The sequence below is a fragment of the Tetrao urogallus genome (genome assembly GCF_951394365.1).
Source record: "Tetrao urogallus genome assembly, chromosome: 5".
Classification (NCBI taxonomy): Eukaryota; Metazoa; Chordata; class Aves; order Galliformes; family Phasianidae; genus Tetrao; species Tetrao urogallus.
In genome coordinates this window covers 23,670,812-23,697,647 of record NC_136818.1, presented here as the reverse complement: position 1 = coordinate 23,697,647, position 26,836 = coordinate 23,670,812, and the positions used below count along the sequence as shown (strand labels likewise).

The window sequence follows — 26,836 nt, the reverse complement described above, 5'->3', positions numbered from 1 at the left end:
TAGGAACACAGAAATGTATGTTATTGTGGACTCTCCTTGTTGCTAATGCTTGTTTTGGGAGCTGTGATTCTGTGTGAAGCAGTTTTGCTTGGAGTTAAGCATATCACTGAATTTAAGTGTCAGAAGTTTAAGTGTGCCTGCTGTTTGGCTGTAGAGAATAATAGCAGAATAACTTCCAGAGCCTGCTTTGACATTCTCCTCTTAATTGAAAAGATTGTGAGAATATTCTCCGAAATGTTCTCCCTCAGCTCCCAGCCAGTCTTTTTTTTTTTTTTTTGTCAGAGACTTCATACCAACTCCTTGACACTTGTAAAAATGTTAAAGATGTCTCCGTACTTTGACAAATAAATGTTTCTTCAGTCTTATTCATTTTCTATAACAGTGTTTGGAATCGTAACGGGTTTCATCTACATGTGGTGCTGGAAACTAAGTTTGGCAGCACTGTACATGTTATATTATGGCCTATTCTACTTAGCACTGAAAAGGAAGGTCTACAACTTGGACAGCGTGTCTTGAAGCAATAATACAGAATTCAAAAAGCTGAGAATGGCAAAGGCAAAGTGAGGCACTGTTTGTGTTTAGCTTGAACAACTTTCTCTGATATTGTTTTCAGGTCCTGGATATCTTTATCAGTTCTTTTGACAAATGACAGGATGTTGTAGGAATGGTAGCTGGCCTTCTAGAGGTCAAGACAACAACCTGCCTGCTATTTGCTTCACTTCATCCTCTTCTGACAGGAAAAAGCCTGCTGAAAACACTCCGTTACATAGTAATGGTGTGTTGTGACCTTGGGAAATCACATAGAGAAACAATGCTGAGTTCAGACCAATTTGCTCAGGGATTTGTCCTGAAAATGTCCAGGGGAAAAAAAACCAGATTCTCCAGGTTCTCTGTGCAATCTATCCCAGTCGACTTTCTCCTCACTGTGAAAGATGTTTCCTTATGTCAGATTGGAGCCTCCTATTTACGGCCCTGGATTCTGGAGTGCCAGGTATATTTGGAGCTGCTTCATGCCTCTTTCTTGGAAAAATCCTGCTCATGGACGCTGTTTTTAGGGCCTGTAGTTCAGTCTGTGGACCTCACTGCTACATCCTTTTCCAAATAGTTGCAGTGTCCAGATTCTCAGCAAAGCTTCTTCCTCTTTAGCCAACTGAGATCTGGAAATTCCCAGCCCTTTTGTGAGGGACATGAACAGATAACAAATGGTTCTAGACAGTTTTACTAATAACTATAAGTTTAAGCAAGTCTGTATAGGAGTTGAAATTGATGACTAGGCAAGTTATTTTTGTTGACTTGTGATCAACTGGAAGAGAAAACTTGGTTAATTAAGAGAATTTAAGATGTAATATTTATTTATGACCTGAACGGTAGAAAATACACATTTTAATCTATAATCATATTGTTGTTTTAGCAATTATGCTAAAACTTGAAAAATGAAATCATTCTGGGGGGAGCATGCAAACTTCTGCAGTATCTAAACATCCTGAAGTGTAGCTTCCTCAGATTTCCTACTGTTTCCTTTTGATTGCTGAGTCTTCTAACCAGCTGTCTCCTGTGACTGTATTATTTCACAAGCGTAAGTCCAGTGAACCTTCTTCATATGAATGAGAGCTCAAGGCATTTCACACTGTTGTGCAGCATTGCAGGGTTTGGGGTGGTTACAGTGTGATGTGAATTGGCTTCAGAAAGTTTTAAGAGTGCCAATATTTAGAACAACTTTACGTAATTGTGAAGAAATGTATTCATTTTGGGAAAATCTTAGAATATTAATACTTGTCTCATTTAAGTGGGGAATGACTGGTAAAATGCAGGGATTGGGTTTGTTTCCAGTTTGTGTAACTCTAACATAACTACATGCTTCAATCTGCATGAAGAGTAATTTGTATTTAGAACAGTAGATGGACTACTGCTAAAAGATGTGGATTTCTTAGTATGACATTAGTTGTCTATTTAATTGTCTTCCATAAGACAATGAACTGAAAGAGAAAAACCAGCAATGATCACTGTAAGAATGGCAGTTAAGTTTTGTAAAGATGTATTGTGCTTCTCAGGCAACTGATCAGATCTGAATTATTGTTCTGTTTTCTATATCCAGGTTATTTAATCACAATTTGTGCACCAAAGTTATGATGATGCATGGGAAACATGAACTGCTATTTGACCAAATATTGAGAACTAAGCCCAGCAAACAGACACATCACTCTGGATATTCTCTCTGACAGTGTGTGGATTGCTGGTTTGATAGATCATGGCCTTAAGGCATGATCAGAGTTGGGACAGAACTGAGTTATGATGCTCCAGCAATTCTTTGGATCGGTATCTCTGCATAAAATGATTTCAGCCTTGGGAACTTTAGTTGTGATCTAAGCACATCTATCTTTCTTACTCTTTCAGAATAATGTTATAGCTATCTAAATCTGTGCTTTTTTTTCCCTGTCATTTAATCAATGCCTGCTGAAATAGTATAACGTAATCCAAAAAAAACTTGCTGTCACCAGTGGTTGCTCTGGTGGTAAAGTAGCAGAAGCCTACTTTTAGAACATCTATTTCCTATTTCCAGCAATATGGCAGTTGTATGGCCTACCATGTAGAAGCTGCATAATGCAAAGGCTTTTAAAATTAAGAACAACTTGTGTATTTGGTAAAGGAATGTGTTTTGTTTCAGGAACTGGGATTACCAGAGTCCAAGAATTAAGAAAAATATTTTAAATGTTATAATTTTAAATGTGTTCTGTTCTTACAAGGTTCCAGGTTTTTGAACCAACTTCATGGCAGCTTTGTCCATTGGTTAAATTTACACCCTCAAAGTGCATGTAAATATTAGAACAATATTCAAAACAAACTGTCAAGACAAAGCTATTAAGAAGTCTCCAGCAGGGGAGGATTTTGTTGTAGTGCTCCAAATAACAGAAATAACTCTTTTTTTTTTGTCTTTTTTTAATATTTATTGAAGCTAACATTTCCAAAGTTACCCAGATGAGCCGTAATCTCTCTGTTTTTAGTAACTTTTACCATTGTAAGTAGAACGTTGTTGCAAAGGAGGTGATTGGTAGGGGTTATTTGTGCATCTCTCTTCTGTGCTAAGCAGGCAAATATTCCCATAAAACGAAGTAGGTGGAAGTGTAAAAGAGGAAATAAACACAGTGAAAGATGCACGTGTATGCAATGATTTTGCTGTGTTTCTTTGTTACACTGGCTTTATGTGCTGGAATCAATAGTAACTATTATTGCTATAATCTGCTGCTCAGGAACTGGTTTAGTTTTTGAGTTTCTTCAGTATAACTTTTTTCCTCTGCTTTCCTTAGTGCCCAACAAAGAAGCAGTCAGGTTAACAAAAGTGCAGTGGGAAATCAGGTAGGCACCTTAACAGAGAATGGATAATGGCATGTGCAAGTTAATCCAAGCTGTCTGGTGTACTTGGCTGCATTTATTTTTTTGTGGATCTGTAACTTACCATTTCTGCATGAAACACATAAAATGCATTATCATCTCCTTGTTTTACTGAAGTTTTTAGAGCCACCTGAATTTCGTTGTTACCATCATTACTTATTTAAAACTGTGCTACTGCTTGCCCTTCTGGTTAGTGCTTCCCCTCCCACGTCATTTAATGCATTGAGTCTTTCATGTTACACACAAATGCATTTTTCCATTAACTGCAAGCTTGTGAATTTCAGAATCCAAAACACTGGTGAGTACTTGCTTGTGTGTTCTTTGTCACGCATTTTTTTTTTTTCTTGTTCTCATGTGCTCACAGCTTAATAGCAGCGAAGGGGCAATTCAGCAAGCAAAAACAGATTTGTCCTTACCTCTGAAAATTTTCAGTTAACTTCTTGAAGATGTTGACTGTGTACTGTCATTTTCTTTCGACCCAAACAAAAAATAAGTGCTGATCTCAGTCAAATTAGTGTTTTCACTGAGATTCATTCATAAAACCAGTTGGCTTTTTGTTTTTATCTGATAACGATTTGAAATTGATTCTGCAAGGTGCAAAGTGCTGCTGAGCTTTGCTTCTGTGCTCTTGTGTGGGCCAGGGGTACTTGGTACTTCACAGGATCACTCCTAGTTTAATGTCAAATTAAAATAATGAAAATGCTGCTGAGCATTTCTGCTTGCTTTGAGTGTTTTGCAAAGTCTTGAGCAGGGGGAAAAAAAAAAAAGGAAGTATTGTAGAAATAGTACACACTTTAATGGGTTTCTGAAAATTCTACTAAAAAAGCCAATCAGATTCTGTGTAAGTAATTACCCACATTGACCATCTTCCTGATGCTTTCGTGAGCAGTGTGGTCAAAGGTGTAAGGCTGAAGTTCTCATGTGTGACCGCTGAATATAGGTCCCTTGAGTATTAAACCTGAGATTTCAGAAAGTCTCTATCTGTGCTGTCATAAATAAGAGGTTATAGGATTGACTCAGCTGTCTTTTTGGAGATGGAAAGCCAATCTCCTTCTCACACCAAGAAATTGGAAGTTATTTTATTAAGACATTGGTCAAAATTACTCCATTAAGTTCTTGAATGTGATGCTGCCCCAGAGCCTGAGCGGCGTGAGTGACATTTCTGCTGTAATGTATGGTTTGGACTAAAATGAAAAAAGTTGAAAGGTCTAAATGCTGAAAAAGCTTCAAAGACTTGCCTCTCCCCTCTGAGGAGAGATTTCCTTCTTATCTAGCTGTGCCGGAACATGTGTCAAACACAACAACTGTCATCACTATGGAGTGTCCCATAAAAGGAAAATCAGCCAGTTATCTGACTCTTCAAAAATACACAAATGAAATGAATGATTTTTTAATTAAGTGAATGTTCTCTCTCTAAAGAAGTGGAGATGAAGCTGGGAGTTGTAAGTTGTACACTGCAACTCAGTTACTTATTGGTATAAAGGGCTTTGCTGAACCTTTTATTTTAAAGATAATAAGCAGATGTTTGTAAGTTAATTGTTTGGAGTTGAAAAGAATGAGAAATGTTTCTGAAATAAAACTTCATTTTTGCAATTTGCTGTTTCAGGGAACCAATCTACCGCCTTCAAGGCAAATTGTACGAGCTAAGTTCTGTAAGCTTTATTGTTGCTTTTTCATTTAGCTTCTCAGAAGAAAAGTTTGTCTCTAACTCATTGAGTTTTTTTTAATACTTGCTACTAAACTACTTCATATTGAGCTATTTTGTTCGTAACCTTTCCTCAATGAAGTATAATTGCAGTTCATCACTTAACTGCCACTAACGTGCTGTTACAAGTATGAACCTAGCATAACTCAAAATGCTATAGAAAATGTTGAGTAAAATTAATATTTTTATAGTTTACCAAGTTTCTCAAACTAAAATGACTAACTGATGTTTATTATATAATTGGAAAGCAGTGTTTATCTTGTGTGAGTGCCTCTATTTATAGTAAACCTTTTCAATTTTATTTTTTGAAAGGGTGGGTGAATAATAGTTTTTGGTAATCAAAAACAATTTAGCTGTTGTGGAAATGAACGTGCTGTTTATGGTTACAGGTACTATTACTGGCATTGTTTGCTTATATAAAGTAATTACCTCCAATAGAAGAAATAAAAATATCTAAAGCCTCTTCAGTATTCTTCTCAAAGCTCCAAAAGGATCAGTATATGATGGACAGATTCCTTTCTACTCCTTCCATCTCATGAATAAATAAAAATGCGAATGCATTTAATATTACTAATCAGAATTAATAGCCGAAACAGCAGGCAATTTTATAACAAGGTATTTCTGGTTCAGTGATGTTTAGGTGTAAGAAGTAAATTTCTACCGTGTGCACTATCTGATATCTATGCTGAAAACATACACGTTTTTCCAGTTTGGGGCCATATCTTTAAATTGTATGACTAAAGAGTTTAGTAAAGGAAAAAAAAGGGCTGAGCAGCACTGATCCTGACGGCAGTGGAATTGAATCTGTCAGGGGAATCAAGATCATTCAGTTTTCCTGCGTTTTTGGAGTGCTTGTTTGCAATCACATGGCTTTTCTTTTTTCTGATGTGCTTTGAACTGGTATGATGTAAATAGCTATTGACTGTCTTTATGCGTCTCAGAAATATGTTGGGCAATGTTGTATTTTAGGCAAAGAATGCAATGCCAATTCCTCTTAACATGTTTTTGCTCCTTTTTCTTCTGCTACTAATTTTTCCTCTCATGCTCAATCTTTGGCCTCTCTTGTTTTTTCTTTTCTTTGCTACCGCCTGAGGTTTTGACCTGACTCCACAAAGTTTCTTTTTAAGCCACAGGTTAGTTTGTCTTCTAATTTGCTTGAAATAATCAATATAATGCTTAGTTTTGCACAAGACACTAACAAGATCCGGATCCTGGAGGCTGGTCTGCGCTTAGCTGTTGTATTATGTATGTTGAGATTTGTTTTTGCTGAGAACTTCCCTTCCTGATAAACTTCAGAAGATGAGGATGTTGTGATCCATGTGCCCAGTCAAGATCACTGTGTGTGAGAATGCAAACTGCTCAAATTACAGAGGATTAAATTTCACCTATATAAAAATTCTGTTTTGTGTTTCTGCTGCTGTTCTCCAAGTTGCCCATGTAATCGGAGGAGGAGATTAATGTCAGTGTAGTGACTCAGGGGTTTGGGTATAAAGGTTTTGTTTGACCCACCTCGTTTCCAGCAAGACACCCATAATCTGATTCACTTTCTCTGAATGCAAGTAGCATTCAGACCCCGGCCTCAGCTATTGTGCTAATAAGTAGCTTTTTGCACTAGCAGTATCTTTTTTCCTGTTTCCTTTTTTTTTAAAAATTATATTTAATTGACATAGTCTTGTCTTCAGATGCACTTGAATCATGTTAACTTGAATGTCCCAGGAAGAAGCATATTTACAGATCTTTTTACAGCAACTGGATGGAAGTGGAAACGTGTACCCTGCTCAGTGAGGTGGTCTTAGAAAGTCCTGACGAAGCTGTTCTGTTAAGACATGCCAATGTTTATGTGAGGGATTCTAGAAGTGGAGCTCATGAACAGTAGCATGATGCTAAACTTTGAAATATCCTTGAACAAGTCATGCTGCTGTTGAATTTTCACCTTATCAGGAATAGGGTTATACTGTTTGAAATGATGCTTACTGATCCTTACTTTTAGATTATCATTGTGATTGATTTGATCACTTCAGTGTTTGAAGAATGACATTTGGAAGCATATTTCAGTTTTCTACTGCCAGGTGTTAGTAGACGCTACAGTTTTCTTTAAATTGGAGGTGTGGACTTGGTCACTGCCATCTTTTCCTTTCTTCTGAAAGTAATGTGGTATATTGTGCAGTGATCTCAGGGAAATGATGTCATTTCAAGATGCTTTCTGTTGCTGGACACAGACAAAATGCACAACGTGTTTATATTCTGTAATTTAGCAAATTACAGCAAAATACTGCATTAGCACAGCAGTACTGATTGTAGCGCAAGAATCTTCATAGTTGAACCTGAAGGATCAATAGCTCGTAAGGATGCCAAACTAGTTCCTGCAGTTTGTTTTCTTCCTCAGTGTGCTTGTTACTTGGTAATGCATGCTGTGTCACAGCAATTACAAGATGAAGTGGAGCTGTGTTGGGTCTGGTGTTATGTATTCAGAGGTATTTCAATGGAGTTACGTTTCTTACCTTCAGTAGAGGACTATGTTAATTCAACAAAATGCTGTGTTGTAAGGTTGCTGTAGGCAGGCTCAAGATTTTCACACTTGTATTTTTGTCTGCTCAGCCAATTTTCCTTGTCTTGCTTTAAATTGTCTTTCAAATACTTCTTTTGAAATAAGAGGAATGCTTACTGAGTCTCTTCTGTATTTCTTTCATAAGTATCTTTTTTGATTTAATGGAAGGAGCAAGTCAAACAGCAATCCCTAAAAAGCACTTAGTGTGTAAAATCCTGTTTTCCTCTTTAGCCCTGAAATGGTGGCATATAAGCACAGACGTGATTTGGATTTCATGCAGCAGAGCTGTCAGAAAGCGACTTCCTTCTGGCTTGTTCATGTGCATTTGTGCCCTCTAAGCTTCATCTTTCAGACACCTAGATTAGATATCAGGACTCTGAAGGAAGGAACTGTGTCATCTCTTGTTCATCCTGTACATGGAGTCTGACTACCGGTCAGAATATTGTCTTTGCTAGCTTCTGGCAATACTCACATTTTTCACCTTCCTGAGGCTTGTAAATCACATTGTGACTATCCGGTTTGTGCAGAGTGACATTTAGAAATCAACACAGACTATTGAAGTGGATCTCCTAAATCCAAACCAACCAGAAGGTGAACTGAGAAAACAATAATGAAAAACGCAACGTTCATTTTCCATGCCGAGTAGTTGAGTACTGTACAAAATAGCTAACGTGATCGAAAACAAATAAAGCAGACACAATTGGAGTTCTTAACTTCAAAAATCTCTTTGGAAGTCTTAGCTGCCGATTGCCCATGGGAGGACATCTCTAAAATACAGCTCGGTTTATCTTCTGAGAAATTTGCTGAGTGTGAGGTGGAACTCAGCTCTTCTGGAAATTAAAAGTGCATTGCTTAAAGTTGCTTTGTTTTGCATTTACACCTTGATCTGACATTTCCCTCTCCCCTGACCCCAACATTGATACTGAGTATTTTGAAAGTGTAGAGCTATTTTTTGTTTAAAAAATAAAAGTGTATGGGAAATTCAGTGAACAATTCAGTGAAAAGAACATAAGGTTCCACTGTTGCTCTTTGGATGTTATAGTGCACCGAGATCATATTCTCTGCCATGATGTACCCTGAAACTGCTTTCAAGTATTTTTTGTAATTATGTTTTGCTGTAGAGATCAGAAGTCAGTACCCTGTTTTTCAAGAGAGTTATGCATTAGAAGATCTAGCAATTTGCTCTCTACAAACATGTGCCCGAGGTATTGCTATAGCTTGGTGCCCTGCTCTTCGTGTCACATTGTGTGCCTAATCATCAGCACACAGGATTCTCGAGGAAGTAACTGTCAAGTTCTTTTGTTTACAAGACAGCACCCAATGTTTGTACTAGCAAGTCAGCTTGTTTCTGTTCACACTCAGTGATAGTGAAATGTGTCAGACTGGAGCAGGGGGGTCTTCTGGAGCTATTGAGACAGTCTTTATATTTATAGGAAGGAAGTATTAAAAGCTTCATTTACTATTTAAATGTCTTGTATAGGTTAGACTTTAAAACCTTAGCTTAGTCTGCGCTGAGACCTCTGTTGCAAATTTCTTCTTATCAAAATGAGGAAAAACTGACTATCTTAACATTCTACAAAGTCTGTCTTTAATGATGAGTGAAAGCATTGGTTGGAATATGTAGATTATTATGTCTCGTCCATTTTAAGTATTCATTACCTGTAAGGGGTTTAATCCTGCTTCTCAGGTGTTCTCACCAGTTTACTTCTGGAAACCAGCCTTCTATTCCTACTGTGGTATCTGTCTTTAAATCACTTACCCTCTCCAAGATTTGTATCCAGAACAATTTGTAGTACTGTGCTGGCCTTGGCTGTTTGTGCTTCCCATAAGTGACATGTTCTATGCTGGAAGCAAAACAGCACATTAAGTTGTGGACTGCATGGTTCAATGGCATCCTGTCCTATCTCCTCTTAAGTGAGCATAACATGAGGTTAACTGCCTTTGCAGTTAACTGCCTTTGCAGAGCATTTGCTGTGAGGTACAGGTATAGCTCACTTTGTTGAGAGGCAAAGCTCAGGTAATTAGAAATCCCTATTTGACTAAATTTTGCCTAAAATTTCTTCCACAAAGCTGCATTTATGTAGTTCAGTGAAAATAAATTAATAATAAAGTAGATTGGTTCTACAACTTAATCTGTGGGAGATACATGAAGGCCAGTACACTTGTTTGGATATATTTATGTTACTTGTTCTCTGTTAAAACTTTACTTCATTAAGCAGCAAAAAGTAAAATGAAGATTTGATGGGTAATCAAATTCTTATCAGTGTGTTCCTTTAAGTTGCACTCAGGCCAAAAAACCTGATACTCTCAGAATATGTGCAGTACCAATATGTTTACCAGTTTGATGCAACTTCTAATATCTTTCCTACTTGGTTTGTTCCTTTGCGCAGTGCAGTGCCCAAACTGCTCAATGCCATGCTGAATGGAAGGGAATTCTGACCCTAAAACTTCATGTATGTCAAGGAGTAGGCAATCGACGCTGAATGTTTTTCTTGGACTGTCTAGGACTTCTTAGTCTTGTTAAGTTCTATGAAAGGAATGTTGCATTCTCACCTTTCCTGTAGAATAGGAGGAACCTTAGGTTTGTTCACACAGTCCCACACTTGTGGGACTTGCTGAGGGAATTCTGGAAGGCTTTTCTGAGCATTTTTTTTCTTTCCATCTTGGTGTCTCGTAGGCAAGGAAAGGGTTTTCTGACAGGAAGAACAGAATGGTCTGAGGTTGCCTGTATTGATGAGTTCTATTTGCTTATTCAAAGTATGATAGGAAGAAACATTTATTCATGTATATAACAGAAGAAAATAAATGTTCCAATAAAATTAAAAGTTTCCGTCTGTATGATGCATAAACGAGTTCTCATCATTGGTCTCTCTTCTGATTCATCTCTCGAGTTCTCGTTCCTCTCCAGTTTTCTTTTGTCCCTTTCTCTCTATATAAGATGGCCTCCTGGCCTTAGTACTTACAGGTTTGCTTTCCCCTCTGTTCTTCCATCTTCAAGTTGTATCTGTTTTCTGCAAGTTCTCCTTTATGCATTTCTTCAATCGCCATTTTTGCTTTGTTAGTTTTTTTTTTTTTTCTCCTCTTTTACCTTACAAGAGGCGAACAGCTCTCATGTTCCTGTCCCTATCACATTTTGGAGAAAGAGGACCATGGACTGCAGAAAAATCTTTCAGCTTCTGAATGTTCCCCATGCACACCAGAAGCTGTGTGCTTCTCCAGAGAGAAGGTGCAGTTCCTAGAACTGTCAGTATAGTCATATGTAAAGTTTAATGGACTTCGACTCTGTGCTGTTATGCAGCAAAGAAATAAAAGTTTACATTACCCCTAGTTCATTTGTACTTGCTGTAAATACAAGATAATCTTCAGGTTTTTTTCTTTCTCCAGCTTTTTGACTGAAAGTCAGGAACTTGAAAAACACTGTTTTGAATTTACTGGGCTAAAAAAATGTATTTATTCTTGTTTTATTTAACAATTCTTCATTTAAAAGTATGAATGCAGCGACAGAATTATGTTAAATGAATAATGAACTTAACTTGTGCCTGACTGCACCTCTGCACAGGTCATCCGGAAGGGCTGGCTGACCATCAACAATATTGGCATCATGAAAGGAGGATCCAAGGAATACTGGTTCGTTCTAACTGCAGAAAGCCTGTCTTGGTATAAAGATGATGAGGTAAGAAATGAAAAAATAATGTCTACTAGAAAAACAATATTCATTCAGTCTTCTGAAATCACCTTAAAATATGAAATTAATACGTACTGATCTGAATGAATGATTTAAGGTTTCACCTGAGTTGTTTTAAATTCTTGGTTTTGATTTATGAAGAATGCTGACCTTCTAAGACTTCCATCAAAATGTTGGTGACAAATATAGGGTGTTGTGATGGGTTTATTTTGTTTTGCTTTTATTTATTTATTTACTCTTTAAACTTCTCTTCCTGTGGTTTCACAGATAGATCTAAAATAGAAAAAGCCTATTTTGGAGTGGTCTGTTTATTTTTATGTGTTTGTTTGGGCTGCTTTTATATGTCTACTGTGAGTTGATCATAAATTGTTTAGTTACAGTTACTCCTAGAAGTAATTACAGCAGTTTATTTAGTGATAACAATTGTTGTCTGGCTTCATGTTCTGAGAAGTTGATAAGCCTGACTGTGGTGTTCTGTAGCCAAATGTAGTGGGTGTTCACATTTGCTACTGGAAAGCCAGAAAAAGCCCCCTGTTAAGAAATCTTTAAATCTGAGGTGGGAAATAAGAGAACTGGAAAAAGTAGTTCTATGATAAACAAGATGTTTATGTTCCTTACTTTATGAAATATGAATATGTTGTTAGGCAATTTTGGGAACCAACTTTTGCTGATCTGTTCTGCTTGGGCTTTTTTTTTTTTTTCTTTTTCCAACAATGTTAGCAATAATATCCTCTATCCAAAACTCAAAAGCAGTTCTGTTGTTACTTTGTTGTGTTAAAGGTTTAAATGGGATTATTCTGTACGCTATTTTTTTTTTTTAATTATCATTGGAAAATTGGGCACAGGTAAAGAGGGAATTTTAATGAGTGTTTATGAGTAGTAGTTACTCCAGTAATACTGTTGATGGTGGAAATCATGGTGGTCAGCAGAGTGTTTTCCCTTTGTCTATTGCCATTTTGAAATCTTAGGTAGATGGTAGGATTGATGGACAAATTAGTTGAACCTTGAAGGTTATGCCCCTTACCCCTTTGTTTAAGGTGTATAGGAATTTGAATGTACATACTATAACAAGAAAATGATTAAATTTTCAGTCAGGGATGTGCTAGGTGGAAACAGGGAATTTAATTCTATGATCACTAAATTATAATCAATTGTGTAATTTATAAAAAAAAAAAAAAGTGAAGTTGCCTTTATGAATGTGAAAACTTGTCTTTGTTTCTGACCTGCCTTGAAGAACTTACTGTCTTAGACTAGGTACAGGTAACTGACTACAGGTAAGTGATGTGCTGAAATCTACATCCCTTCTATTTTCCACTCAAGCACTTGGAGAAGCATCTAAGATGTGATGTGGCAACTTCGGTGGTAGTTTTGATGTTGTTTTTTTTGTCTTATCTTTGTTTAGTGGGAAACAAAAATTCCTCAAAATATTTATGGAATGCCCTTTGCTATGCAACTTGAAAATAACTGGTTTGTTTGTGTAGTGTGCTAGAGATAGTCACTTGGGAATCTTAGAACAGCATGTGGAGAGAATTGGCCACTGTCTGATTTCCACGTGTATATTTTAATTTTTTTAAGGTTTCTTAGTTGCCAACCAGGTGTGCTTGAGAGTCATGGAAATACGTGGAGTTCATTCAGGCTGATATGGGAGATCACTAGGAATCTCTTATGATAGTAAGAGAAGGTAACAGAATCATAGAATCATCAAGGTTGGAAAAGGCCTCCAAGATCATCCAGTCCAACCATCCACCCATCACCAATATTTCCACTAAACCATGTCCCTCAGTACAACATCTAGATGCTTCTTGAACACCTCCAGAGAAGGCGACTCCACCACCTCCCCGAGCAGCCCATTAACTGCACAGTATTCCACATTTTGGGGGTGGAAGAAGTTCCCTGTTGAGTACAAATTTGCTGCATAATTTGATTATTCTGTTCTGTGGAATAGTTCACAAAGTTATGTTGGGTTTCTTTTATTTCAGAGCCTTTCCCAGTAGGACTCAAAAATTAGTGAGGTCTGTTTTAGACACTTTGTAAAAACAGTCAAAGCCACCTCTTGACCATTTGGTTAATCAACAGACCGGGGGCTTGTTTCAGAAACAAGACTACTGGCTTCTGAAAATAAAGCAGCAAATATTTGCTCTCCTGGATGAATTCCAATTTGTGTAATTATATTTAGTGTCCTTAAAATGTTCTCCTTACTTTCAGCTCTGTTTGGTAGTTGTCACATCCTGTTCTCGGATCATTATAGAAAAGGCTGCATGCTGCTGAGTCTCCACCCCAGGAAGATATGTGGTGCTCAGCGACGTGTGAAGTGATACTGATGTTTACGTGTCTGCCTTGTGCCCGGCGCTGCACGGGTGTGTGTTCAGAGAGGTCACAGGGAGTTCAGGTCCCTCGTGTCCCTGCTGGGGCTCCTCCCTGGCAGTGGGAGCATCTCCTTGCGTCTGGGGGAGATGCAGCTCTGCTCTCCCCTTTGTTCTCCCAAGCACAGCAGTGAGTTCATTCCCCCTGTGCCTCTACCCCTGAGCGAGGACGGCTGCAACTTCTGTGCACCAGAGAGCTCTGACAATGTGCTTCACAAAGCCACAGCGTTTGTTGGGACCTCTGGGGCTGTGTACCCCCTCTGGTGTAAGCTGAGCCTGTTCTGTGTAGTCTGGAATTTACTCGGAGATGAAAATCGCTCTCTCAACACGAGTAATTGCTAGTGCCATTAGGAGGATGCAAATTATTTCTTCTACTTGTAAGCTGTGGCTTTTGGAGCAGAGAGTACAGTGGAATGCGTTTTGAAGTAAAGCATTTCAAAACTTGTTGCATGGTATCAAAATTGGAAAGAAAAAAAAAAAGGGACCAATAGTTTCTTTTGCTCCTTATTGATGTGTTTTGCTGCTGTTCAAACATGCAAGGGGATTTTAGTGCTAGATGAGATGAGAATCAGTGCCTAAGAGGTCTTTTCAATCCTGTAGTTAAGGATCACCGTGGGTACAGTGGTTATGCTATTAGTATGTGTACACTTATCTGAATTAGTTTCTGGCCCTGCACACAGTTGCTTGTGTTCATAAAATTGTTGCATGACTGTGACTTTGTGCTTTTCCATGAACTTAAGATTAAGCGTGGAAAATGTTGTGTACTGCTTTGAGACTGTTGTAAATATGCAAAATTAGCACGTTCATATAGCTCACAAATACAGTTTTCTTTAGTGAAGTACTCTATGTAATACTAGCTGAAGATTTATGAGATGCATCTCCTACAAATATATATATAATATATATATACACACACATCCATTTGAAATCATTTCAGCTCTCAGTTGTTACTGCTTTCACACAAAAAGCTGTATCATTCTGTGCTAAGATTTGCTTAAAAGCCAGCCTGCAAATCTGAAGTTTTGGAATTAGCAGTTTCTACACTGGGACAATACAGGCTGTGGGAATGTGGAAAGTTGTTCCAGTGGCTCAAAAGCTCTGCCATAAACAGGAGGATACCGTCGGTAAAGCAGTGCTGCATTTTACAGGGCATGGTCAGAGAACTTAATTTATTATTTTTTCCAAAGCACTCAGAGCCTCAGTGGAGACCAAAGGATGCCATGCTGGGGCTAGGATAAGAACTTCTAGAAATGTGAAATTTTTGTTAATTTGAAAAATCTTTTTAATTCTGATTTTCAAATCAAATATTTCCTTTTTCCTTTAATAGCAAAGGGCGTATCTGGTGATAGATGCAGCCTGTGTTGTAATTTCAGTTTATTCCCAATTGTAAAATTCAGTAAGGTTTGAGAGGGAGATAATAAGAGAGGGGGGTAAGAGAGCAAAAAGGGGAGAAGTTCCTTTGGGCTCTGACATTGTGTGTGTTTCTAGGATTGACTTGCCACACAGCAAGCTGCTCTCACTTGTATGGCTAACAGCAACACTTGTGGTTCTGCACAGCAGCAATCTAAGAGCACGAGTTGCTCGGGTTTTATGGCTGAGAACTCTCTCCTCCCATTTACTGTGGTGCCGCAGAGCTGCACGTAAATAAAACCTGTCATTAGCGAGTTAATGAGAACAACTAGGAAAAGAGTACTATAGAAAGCACAGTAAAAATTTCAGCAGTGGGTTTTATTGTATTTTATAGGCACTGTTGGTTTGACTCTAGGTGGGTTGCAGGACGCGGCTTGGTTACTGACCGACCATCTGAGATCCAGAGCGACTCGTGGCTGCAGCTCTTGCTGAAGATGCTCTGGGGTGTCAGAGCCGGCTGTCACTCAGGCTGGGTTGTCATGTGACTGCCTGTCTGTGCCTGCTGTACAGGTGAGAGGATGTTCTGCACAGCAAGTGTAGACAGGCAGACACATGACAACTCCGTCCAGCCAGTCCCTTGGAGCCATCACCGCTGGTGGGGATCGCTTTGTACCCATCCGCTTTGGGGGACTTTGTTGGGGGGAGCACACAAAACAGAATTAAACTTTAAAGCATTGCGAGCTGTAGGACAAGAACGTAATTTGATTTTATTCAGAAAAATAAGCATTTCAGTACATCGGTTGGCATTGTGCTGACATGGATCAGATACGAGTTCAACACGTGGAACGGTCTTTAAAAAAAAAAATAATTGAAACCGTAATTACTGTAATTTATTTTATATGCAACTCATACAGGAGTCTGCCTGCGTATTGCACTCACGTGTGGTAACATAACCAGATGGTTTGACTCTTCTTGGAAGCACAGAAATACTGAAGTTCAAGATAAAGGATATGTTTACACAGTACATATTTTCTAGGAGCAGATAAGTACAATAATCTTGCATGTTAAAAATAAATAAAAATCTTCCTGTACAAATGGAGACAACAACTTGCACATTTACCCAGTTAAGGGTGATGTGCTAGAAAGAAAACCAGTTGCATTTTATATCCATTATGGCAATATGTGCGAGCTGTCCCATTACCACGATCATATCACTTTAGTATCTTGCTTTGCATATTATTTCAATTTAGCTCTCTCTCAAAATCCATAATTTGTTAGAAAACAAATTTGTTGAGCTTCAGTCGGTTTTTCAGATCAATATTAAAAAATAAAGCAAGTAGTATCATTTACATCACAAGATGTGATGCTTCACTATATATAAAATACACACAGTAAATGTAATCCAATTTTTCAATGACATTTATGCGTTGAGGCATTGTTTCAGAAAGTATAAACGCATAGACATATAAAAGAAGTAGGAGATAAATAGTTGTATCACTTTTTTATACAGATGGAATAATTCTGTTTTGTAACGGTGTTCTTATGTCCCTGTTGCTCACTAGTGCCTCCATAGGTAAGCAGCAAGCCTTCAAACCAATGCTAAGTATTTCCCATTTAGAAGAGGAGCACTGAAGCTCTGGTCTGAGAGCTGATTGTAAAAGGGGTGCATTTACCAAAGGGCTGATGGTGTGGATAGTCCAATAATAAATTAATATGTAATAATTGTGTCGTTTTAGCAGTAATAATTATTTTGACTTAAAATTAAAGACACTTTAGCTAATACGCAAGTATGCAAGAATGATACAAATTAAGGACCTAGATTACATAAAATATATCCATTTTCCTCAAAACTAGCAAAATGAAGTAATGCATCTTAAAAACATAATCAAACATAAAGCATGACTAGCTAATTTAGGCACAATAAATTAATTCCAAGTCATTAAATATGCTCCCTTTAGTTTTATAATATGCTTGCTTAAAATTTAGGACTCCAGAAATAAGTCTGGGTGCTAATATGGCACAGTACACCTCCCTGCCCACCTGGTAATTCTAATGCAAAAAGTGACAAGTGAAAAGTACTTTTAAAGCACATATAACAAACTGCTTGTTTTATATATAACGTCTGAATTGAGTTGTCAAATAAATCAGTGGTTTGGGAGAAAATTAGGTCTCAGTTTCTGTGCTGTCGATCTTTGGAAGAGTTGTACGGTAAAAATCATTGGCAAACAATAGTTTTTTAAAAAAAAAAAGACTGGAAAAACAAAAACATGCATTGTAATTAATAGGTTTCCTATTAGCAGCTATCAGGGAATTCGTGAGTAGGAGTTATAAATGAAAGGCTGTGCGGTCTTTCTAATAACTGTGCATAAGGAGAATTCATCAAGCAATCAGCAAACGGCTGTACTTGTTGTAACTGGGGCACATTCATTTTGCCTTCAGAGAATTGGGATTGCTCGTGGTACTGCTCTGCCTCCACTTGATTCTCATTGAAAAGCAGATATTCTTAAAAGTTGGATTCTAGTTGGCTTGACAAAAGGGCTAAACGTCTGTGTGCTCTGTCTGGTTCATTCATTAGGTCAGGAAAGGGCTTAAGAGTATTTTACAGTATTCGTAACAAAATGCTATGATTTCCAGTGTTATTTTTACAGGAACATATAGGAAGGATTTGGCTTTAAATATAGGTAGTTTGGAAATCAAATTGAGAATTATGTTCTCTCCAGCTGTGATCAAGGAAGGCTGTTATTTTTAGATACCGTTTTGCAATGCAGCATAAAATGCAGCACAGAAGCACAATAGCATTATTCAGGAAAGTTTCATTCTGAACTCTACAGTTTTCCTGTCCTTTTCTAGGTTTAACCTGATCCTTAACATTATTTTAATTAGATTTTGTTAAAATGAAGTGCAGTTTGGGAAGGAAAGCCTTCTGCAAGTAGTTGTTGACTTACGTCCTTGATAAGAACTAAATAAATAATAATGACAAAAAAGAAGAAAAAAAAAAACAACTCTACCCAGCCTAAGATTTACATTTTTTTCCATTTTTCCAGCCTGCTCAGCATCTTTTGATGTCAAGGTAATCATCACTTAACTCTCTATTGATGAGTTCGGAACTGTTTGCCAGTATTTGGCTCTTTGGGCCGTCCTGTTTTGCACCCAGCGATGGCACCTGGGTGGTCTGAGCAGTGCCTGTGGACATGCAGTGATGGTGCAGGGAGGGGGGCAAGGAGCGTGGGGAGCAGAGCTGCATCCTTCCTGACATGCAGGCACATTACAGAGTGCTGCTAACTGTAATGCAGAAGGCAACGAGCGACTTAAAGACGAGGCTGAAAAATGTCAAATGCCATTTGTTAAAGTGGTTTTTTGCCCCTGGATGCTCCTTGCTCTGTAATTTTGTAGGGTTCAGTGGCTTCCCACTCTCCTTTTTTTTTCTTCTTAAAAAAAAAAATATATATATATATATATATATATATATATATATATACACATATAGAAAAAGTTTTAAATACTTTTTCCTCTTCCCTATTTAATTTTTTTTGGTTGTACTAAAAGATAAATACAAAAGTTCATTATATTGAATCCCTGACCTCTTCAACTGATCACATTTGCTTTTCTTAGTTTTGAGCATTGTATGATAACGTGAGCTGTATCCTTTAACTCCTACTACAGATTTAAGCTTTGGTATCTCTCTGGTTGCACACAGATCTCTGTGATTAATTACGTATTGAAACTTGCTCTCATATATATATATGCTTGTATATACATATAGTCTTTGCAAATAGTAATGATTTTTTCTGCTCATGAAAAAATTGTATACGGCTGCCTTGTGTTTATTGTCATGCCTATTTAAAACCTCTATTTTATAACTTTGGAAGTCTCTTCTGATTATAATCAGCTAGAACTTTTCCTAGCTAAAACAGAGCCGTTTGAAGAAGCAGAGAATCACTTAATTCACTTTGGAAATGTTTTGATTGCTGAGTCGAAGTAGATATACTTCCTTATTCATCGCTAACAATACAGGCTTTCTTCCCGTATCGGCTGCTTTGTGCACAGCCCCCCCTTCCCAAGCCCCAAGCCAAGGGGCCTCCTAGCTCTCAGCCCTGCAGGCTAAAAATGTAACTTTGAGCAGTCATGGGTGTATGGGAGGGGAGTCACTTCCTAAATCCAGAAAGGCCGTTTAAAATAAAGATTAATGCAAATAGCAGACTAGAGATAAGAGAAATACTCGTTCTGTACGTATTGGTGCTCTTTGCTTATTTAGCCCACAATCATGTAAGCTATCTCTAACAGCTGTCTCTAACGGGGTTTCGCACACGGCCTGTTAACGCTACTTTCTTAATTTCTAGATCAGAATTCTCAAACAAACAAACAAAAAGTGGATATGCAAGTAAGCAATAGATAGAACACATACTTGTGAGCGATTGCGTTTCCTCTGAAAGTGTAACAGAGCAAGTTTCTTAATGCAGTTTGAAAGCCATTTTTCTACCGCTCTGACAAAAAGTCATAAAACTTCTCAGATTTTTTTATGCCTAAAACAGCAATCAAGCTTAAAGATTGAGAAATATTAATGCAAGCCTGAATCTCGTTCCATTCCTTTAATTTGTGCCTATTTCTTCAGCTTTGCTATTAATGACTACATTTATCTTGCTTGTAATTTCACTTTAAAGTAGAACGAGGGTAAAAATTCCTTCGGACTACATATGGATTAAAACTCACTAATTTAACACTGAAGATAATCTTTGGTGAAATAAGGGAAGAGAGGGTGAGCAACATCTGCAATTAAAAGAAGTAATCATTCTTTAAGTCAAAATGCATAAGCTTTTTTGGGAGGGTAAGGGAAATGGCAGTGCTAGCTGTCGCTTTGCAGGCTGTAAGACAAGCAGTATAGGCACAGTCACACTAATGCTACATGGCCACGTTCCCAAAAGGACTTCTATTGATTATTGAAGGAGCAGTGAGAAAGGTAATAATAATATACGTATTTTTTTTTTAATTGTACAGCATCAAGACTGTCTGCAATATAACATGCATTCTGCATAATTGCCTGCTTATTATACTAATGGCTGCATATTTCTGCTAATTCTTTTTATAGTACAGCTATTGCAAGCCTTCCTGGCCATAATGAGCACCATATAGATGGGATTTTTTTTTTTCTGGTTGCAGTAGTTTGTTACTAGTGTTAACTTTAGGGGAGCTGACTCTGGAGTTCAGCTGGTATCAGATTGCAGCCCAGACTTTTTGTATTATTCTGTCCGTGGGGATTTCATTCAGCCTGAGGGTTTTTTTCCCCTACCAGGACAGCTGGAAATTCACCAAAGCAAACTTCTGCATTCGTTTACAAATTCCATTTCTATCAGTGGGATTTAGGACAAAGTAACTTATCATTTTGTTAGAAGATGTTAGAATGTTAGAAGAAATATCAGCAAAGCAAGCTATTCATCAGCGGCAACAATCAATCGGTGTTGGTCACTTATAAGCAATAGCCAGGCAGGTATGGGGTGGAAAGCTGTTTGTTCTGTTTTATTTATTGATTGATTTGGATTACTTTTCCCCATTACATCCTGCACTTTCAGAGGTAATTTTTCCTTAACAATCAAATATTTTGTATGCTACATGGCAGAAGCCAAGCACGGAGTAGTCATACATTCCCTATGGCAACCCTCCCAGTTTTCATTAGTACATAGAGCATAGGTTACTTGCAAAGAAGTTTCAGTTGCATAGAAAATCAAAGTACAGTTCTCCCAACAGCGACATAATATATTTTACAATAATTTTAAATAATATTCATGCATTCATTTATATTACTTTATTACTTTAAGAGAAAGTATTTTCTTAAAATTGATCTTCAGATCAATAGTTCATAACAAGAGCTATTCGGAATACATATTTCTAGCAAGCCTCTTCTGCATTAAAAGAAAACAATATACTCCTTAGATATTTATACTGATTGCTACAAGTAAAAAAATATTAAATTTACCTTTTTAGTTTGTGGGCAAAAATAAACTTTATTTTAAATTAAAAAAAAAATAAAAAAGGAAATGACCGAACTTCAGCTATGCTCTTGTACACTTCTCTAAGCAGTACACGTCTAGGTAGTATACCTCTCTCATTTCTTGCATAGGTTTTAGTAAATCATCAGAGCTCCATCTTTCTTGCAGTGATGACTGGAGGAAGGGGGGGGGAGTCACCTAGGTTTGCCAGGTCATAGGCCAGGTGTTCTTCCAAAGTAGGCCTTACCAGAATGTCTTCCCCGCATTATTCTGCAGTCCTCCTTTTTCACAGTGTCCCTTAGCGTTTCTTATTCCCTAGTGTGCAAAACCTGTGAAGAAAAATACTGTATATGAGATCTGAAAGGAGCAATAACTGTCTTCTCCTTGGCAAGAGCAACTGGCGTCCCCAATAGTCCATGTCGCTGCTTTCCCTTGCCCAGTCTAACCAATGTGCAGACTACTGTACAACAGCATTGTCCTGAACAGGTAGTCTGAACACTGGGGCGACGGAGCAGGATCTCCGGACGCTTCTATTTATTTATTTTAAATCCTCTTTTAGTCTTTGGGAAAAACTGCCTTCCTGCATCACGGGTTGTGCTCGGCTCTCCCTCACACTCTGCAGCACTCACTGAAACACACTGAAGTGCTGTGATTTCCAGTCTTGACGTGGCACATTTGCAGCAGACTGGGGATCTGGCAATGAATTTAGGACCAGGAAAAGGGGGAGGGCTGGGCCTGAGAGTCCATATATGGGATGATGTCACCCTAGGGAGGTTTGGGTATGCACTGTGCCGCTGGTGAGACCGCTAGAATTGCCTGCTCTCAGACATGGGTCTGTGTATAAAATGGTACCAGATGTTTTAGTGTAATGTTAAGCAGTCATTTCATCTTCAGGCCAGATTTTTTTCTTCAACCGGGCAGGAAGTGGGCCCCAGTATGGAAAAGCTGTAAAAAGTCAAGATGTACAGTTCTGCTGCAGCCAACGGAGAGCGAGTTAATGTAGGCAGAATTTGCTGTTTTCTGCAGACTGAAAAACTGAATTTATAAAAAGAATTCAGCTCGAGAATCTGCTGCAATAAGCCAATGCTTATTTTGTTTCTTTTTAATGCCTCCAGTCGCGCTTTTATATTTTGGCATTTCAGACCAAGAAAAGGGCAAATAGGTTCATTTTTTCTTGGAACTGTCAGCGGCATGCAGGCTGCCGAGACTTGAACAGTAATTAGAGTTACTTCCTGAAAGTGAAGCCCCCATGAAAAGTCTGGAGAAATGTTCTTTGTCATAGCCTCTACATGAGTAATTAGTTCCACATGTGGCCTTCCTATTTCCCTTCAGCTATTTTGGCTGGCTGGCTGAATACTTTGCTATAGCTCAAGACTTAAAGAAGCTTTAAAGTTTTCATTTCAAGCATCCACTGTGAAAATAGCTATTTCTGGTGTCATAATAAATTGCTTCTGGTAGATCAGTGCTATTAGGCCTGGCATTGTTTTTCACTGGTAACCCTGCTGGTCCCATTTTTCTTTTAATGGTGCTTGGTGGAATTATCCTGCTAAATTTTATCTTTGATGTTTACCAGATCTATTGAATTTTGCCAAGTATGACTTTACCGTAGATTTTAAGATATTCTCCCCACAGGCATCAGTCCGTTCTCTCCTGTTGACTTTTTTTTTTTTTCCCTTTGCTAGTTCTCCTGTTGATTCTAAATGTTATACCTTTTTCTTTTTTTTTTTTTTTTTTTTTTTTTTTTTAATTTTTAACCTGGCTTAGCTTGTAGCCTGAAACTAAGGGATGTTTAACCGGGTAAGCTCTTCCAAAGTCAAAACTGGAGGTGACTTTATATAGGATATGTGCTCGATGGAATTGTTGCCAGTAGCTCTTTTTCTTCCTGGAAGTTTGAGCACTGGGACTTCATTCTGAAAGGTAGATATCCACCAACTTCCTGAACAGCTTTGGAAAGAACTACATACATAAATCTAAATGTGTGCTGTGAGTTCTGCTGTCCTTCGTAGGTGATGGCAGATGCTCTGAGAGCCATAGCTTCTAGAGGCACGCGCAGGGCAGGTTGCAGAGCTCTAACTTCAGAGAGCGTTAACACAATGAACTTGAACATCAGGGAAGGTGGTTTCAGAGACTCCAGTCAATGAGAAAGAAAAGTGACCTGCAGGCTGTTTTCTTATGGTAGCACGCCAAGTGTTGTCTATCTCAGATTGTGCGTCCAGTTCCACTATTTGGATCATGGTAGGCTGATGTGCATCCAAGCAGTAGTGAGATTTTTTTAATTAGCCAAGGTAAAGCTTTGGAAATGCTATAAAAGGAGGCCTAAGGTGCAGAGTGTTTGACTTTCTTAGACAGGTGTATAAGAGAAAGTGAACTGACGCACGAGAGCTTTTAGAGGTAAGGCTGTTAATACAAACAAAATAGGAAACACTGTGGACAAGTCCAGAGGGCTCCTTGTCTACATATCACAGCACTTGCAGGAGCCAGCGTTCTTATTGTATAACCATTTAGCACTTACCTTGCTGCAGAAGAATATGATTTGGGAAAGAGTGAGTAATGAGAGACTTCTGTAAATGGGACCCTAAGTATAGTGGGTCAGGTTTTCTGCAGTGAGGAACCATCAGAGATGAAGAGCAAGAAATGGTTGCGCTGTCAGGAAAAGACCAGGGATCCTTTGTGTACCAGGAGGAGAGGTGGTCTGACACCTCAGTCCCTGCAGTGTGCAGAGATTCTGAACAAAACAAGAGGCAGTGCATTAAAGATCCAAGAAGGCTTAGGATCTGAGGAATGTGATATTCTGAATTTTGCTGCTGACTGCTGCAACATTAGTCTGTGAATTTTTCACGAGATAGTTAAATAGAAGCAGAATGGCTCATTGCACTGCAGCCTGGAAATTTTCTCCCTCTAAGCTTCTTTCCTGGCAAAAGCTGAGCACTGGAGAAATGGAGTACATGAACAGGGGTTTTGGGCTTGTTCTGTGTGCCCAGAAGGATGCTAAAGCCTTATCAGGGAGAGCTTCTAATACAGTGAAAAGCCATTCAGACCTCTTAGGTATGTTTCGTTTTTCCTTCGTAGATTCTGCTTGGCTTGTTACACACGTCTGTGTTAAGCATTTAGATCCAGCCCCTCCTTTTTCACTTGATCTCTATTTGGAAGGCTATAGGCCCAAAAAGAAATAGACATTTCGATTCATTCTGATAACGTGATACCTGAAATATTTAAAATCTTCTATTGAATGGCTTCCCAGCTATCCTGTTGGTTTTAAAAGTGCATTTGACAAAATGGATACACTTCTAAGGCTTTTGCTTAGCTGTAGTACTGAAGTGTCAGGTCGCTTTCATGGCTGCAGGAACCTTGACTCAGAGAGTTTCTGTCAGTAATAACTTGTTACCAGAGCTCATCATAAGTGCCTTCCAAACGTGAGGATAGGTTTTCGTTTTTCGTGGGTGTGTTATCATTCTGACATTTCTGACATGCCCATGAATTCAGCCCAGTGATCAAATTCTTTTCCACAAGCCTAAAATATTCTTTTATTATTTTTATTCTATTTTAACTTTGATGAAACTAAGGATTTTGCAAAGTCCAGCTTCTTTCTTCTTCATTGACGCTTACTTGGAAGACCATCATGAAAAAGAAAATAGCAGCACTTCTGCTGGATTATTTCCTTTTACTGGCAGGACTGCATTACAGTGCCAGGCTCCTCTTCATGCTGAATAGGACAGGCTTCTTTTAAATGATCTTGGTGCATAGATAGCATGGGACCTACATGCTTCTTGTTTGTAAAGCTTTCTGGGCTGTATTTACACTGGAGAAGTAGCTGAACTGCTGCTAACACAAGTTTTTACATTAAAAAATTATTGTAGCAAGTGTCTGGACAATTGTAAATTTTGTATCTTTAGTTTTCAGAAGCTCTAGATATGATCCAGGGAACTACAGAACAGTAAGCTGGATGTCTGCAGCTGATAAATTAGTTGAATAATAGCAGACAATTGAACATAGTTATTTTTGAAATCATTCTGCAAAAGTAAGTCGTCTATCATAATTTGTTCTGAAGTTCTTGCACATCCAGCAGGAAAGATTAACCCTTTTCAGCACTCAAGAAGCTAAATCATGCCTTAAGAGGCTGAGAAACAGGTAGGCATAGAACACAGGGAACAGAACAGGTAGGCTTTTTCATTAAAACAAAGCAAAAAACAACAACAACAACAAACCCCAAACCACCATACAACCACATACTCTCAGGGGTCACCAGAGTTAATACCACGTATTTGTAAAATGGCAATTAGTAATAATGTGGGGAGAGGACAGCTGAGGGCTGAGGAAGCATCTTCATGTCAGGAGAGTATGTCTGAGACTTGCTTTGTCAGCATTTGTCACCCATTGATGAACTGATATCGCTGACATCAGGGCAAAGTCTAATGTAGTCTTGCACTCCTGCTGTTTATTAATGCTTCACTGCAACTTGATGCACTCATTTGTTTTTATTTTTATTAAATGTGCTCCCTAGCAATTTTGTTACTTCTGGCAAATGCACATACGAATGATCTGTGCTTGCAGGTAACTGTGTCCATGGCTATGAGAAAGAATGAAGAAGCGTGTTGCTCGTTTTGCACCTTAACCTTGTTGCCTGATCAGCCTGATCAGTTGATTGGAGCTTTGTGACATGACAAAAAAAAGTACAAGGTTGACAGCAGTTTCCAAGTACTAACTGAAAAATCCCTTTGATAGAGGCCCCTGTAGGAAGGCTGCGTTACTGTTAGGAGCCACATCTCTCATCTCTAAGTGCTGCTCAGTTTTCTGAAGGGTCTGCCCTCGGTGTTGCAGGTAGTGGTTTGTTCTTTTATAAATCGCTTCAGTCCAGATCTGTGTATTCTGGATAAGCTTCCACCTCTGTTGGGGAGCTCTGTGAGTAAAGCCCCTAAACACCAAGTTCCTGGTCCTTTTCCCTTCTCTGACCTCTTTTTCACTTGTCCCTCTGGCCTGCTTTCTCTCTTCACCAGACACATACCTAGGATACACAGCATATTCGCTTTTCCACCTTCTCTGCTGTGCTGTTTTCCTTTCCCCTGTGTCACTTCTCTGCTCTGCTTGGGCTTTGCCTCCATCTTTGCAGGAGTTTGCAAGAAAGACATGAAAGGGGAGAAAATGAAGGTGGAGGGGGTCAGTCCCTCTACTTTGGGCACCTAACAGTTTTGGAGCTTGTGTTCCTTGTGTCTTCAGTGAGCAGGGGACAGCTCTGTGCCAATGAGTTGGGTACTTGTAGTTAGCTAGCATCAGCATCCACCCTTGTGTATTGAGGAAGTAAACAATAATGAGAGGTTCAATACTGATGCCACTTCATTTTTTTTCCTTTTTCCCTCATTAGCAGTCCGGTTATTTTCACCCTGGTTATGATGTGTCGTTTTGTAGTCTTGTATTGTTCAGTATTTTTATTGCCTTAGAGACAGTGGTCAAATTTTACCAATGTATAATCAGAAATGTTTGAAAATAATTGGAGTACCATAGATAAGGAATGCTTATGTTTGAGTGACTTTGTGTTCCCTGTGTATTTTCCAGCTTCATCTTTGTGTGTAGCCATGTAACTGAACATCTGGCCTGGGATTTGGGCAGCAAATTGTTTTTAGGGAGCTGTGTAAATTCAGCACAGCGGTAACAAGTGATTGTAATGTCTGAATGGCAGCATTTAGTTTGCATAAAGGTTATTTCATTCTTGCTAAAATAAATATCTGCCTCGTTGAATTGTTGCGGCCTAATGGGGGAGGTGTCCTCTGTGCCTGTCATGTTTTTCTTCAGGAAAAGGACAGGATATGGAATAGC

The 26,836-nt window shown here is 38.5% G+C and overlaps 1 protein-coding gene across 4 annotated transcripts in view; it reads left to right on the top strand.

The window, feature by feature from the left end:
* DNM3 (dynamin 3) overlaps positions 1-26,836 on the top strand; it is a gene marked incomplete at both ends in the record, with an annotated part of 166,979 nt that overhangs the window by 38,298 nt on the left and 101,845 nt on the right. For 3 of the 4 annotated variants that reach the window (XM_079535787.1, XM_079535788.1, XM_079535789.1), the window contains 3 exons: positions 3,306-3,354; positions 4,997-5,026; positions 11,203-11,316. In XM_079535787.1, coding sequence (XP_079391913.1) covers positions 3,306-3,354; positions 4,997-5,026; positions 11,203-11,316 — 193 coding nt within the window. The remainder of the gene's footprint in view (positions 1-3,305; positions 3,355-4,996; positions 5,027-11,202; positions 11,317-26,836) is intronic. The other variant, XM_079535790.1, reaches the window with a different exon arrangement.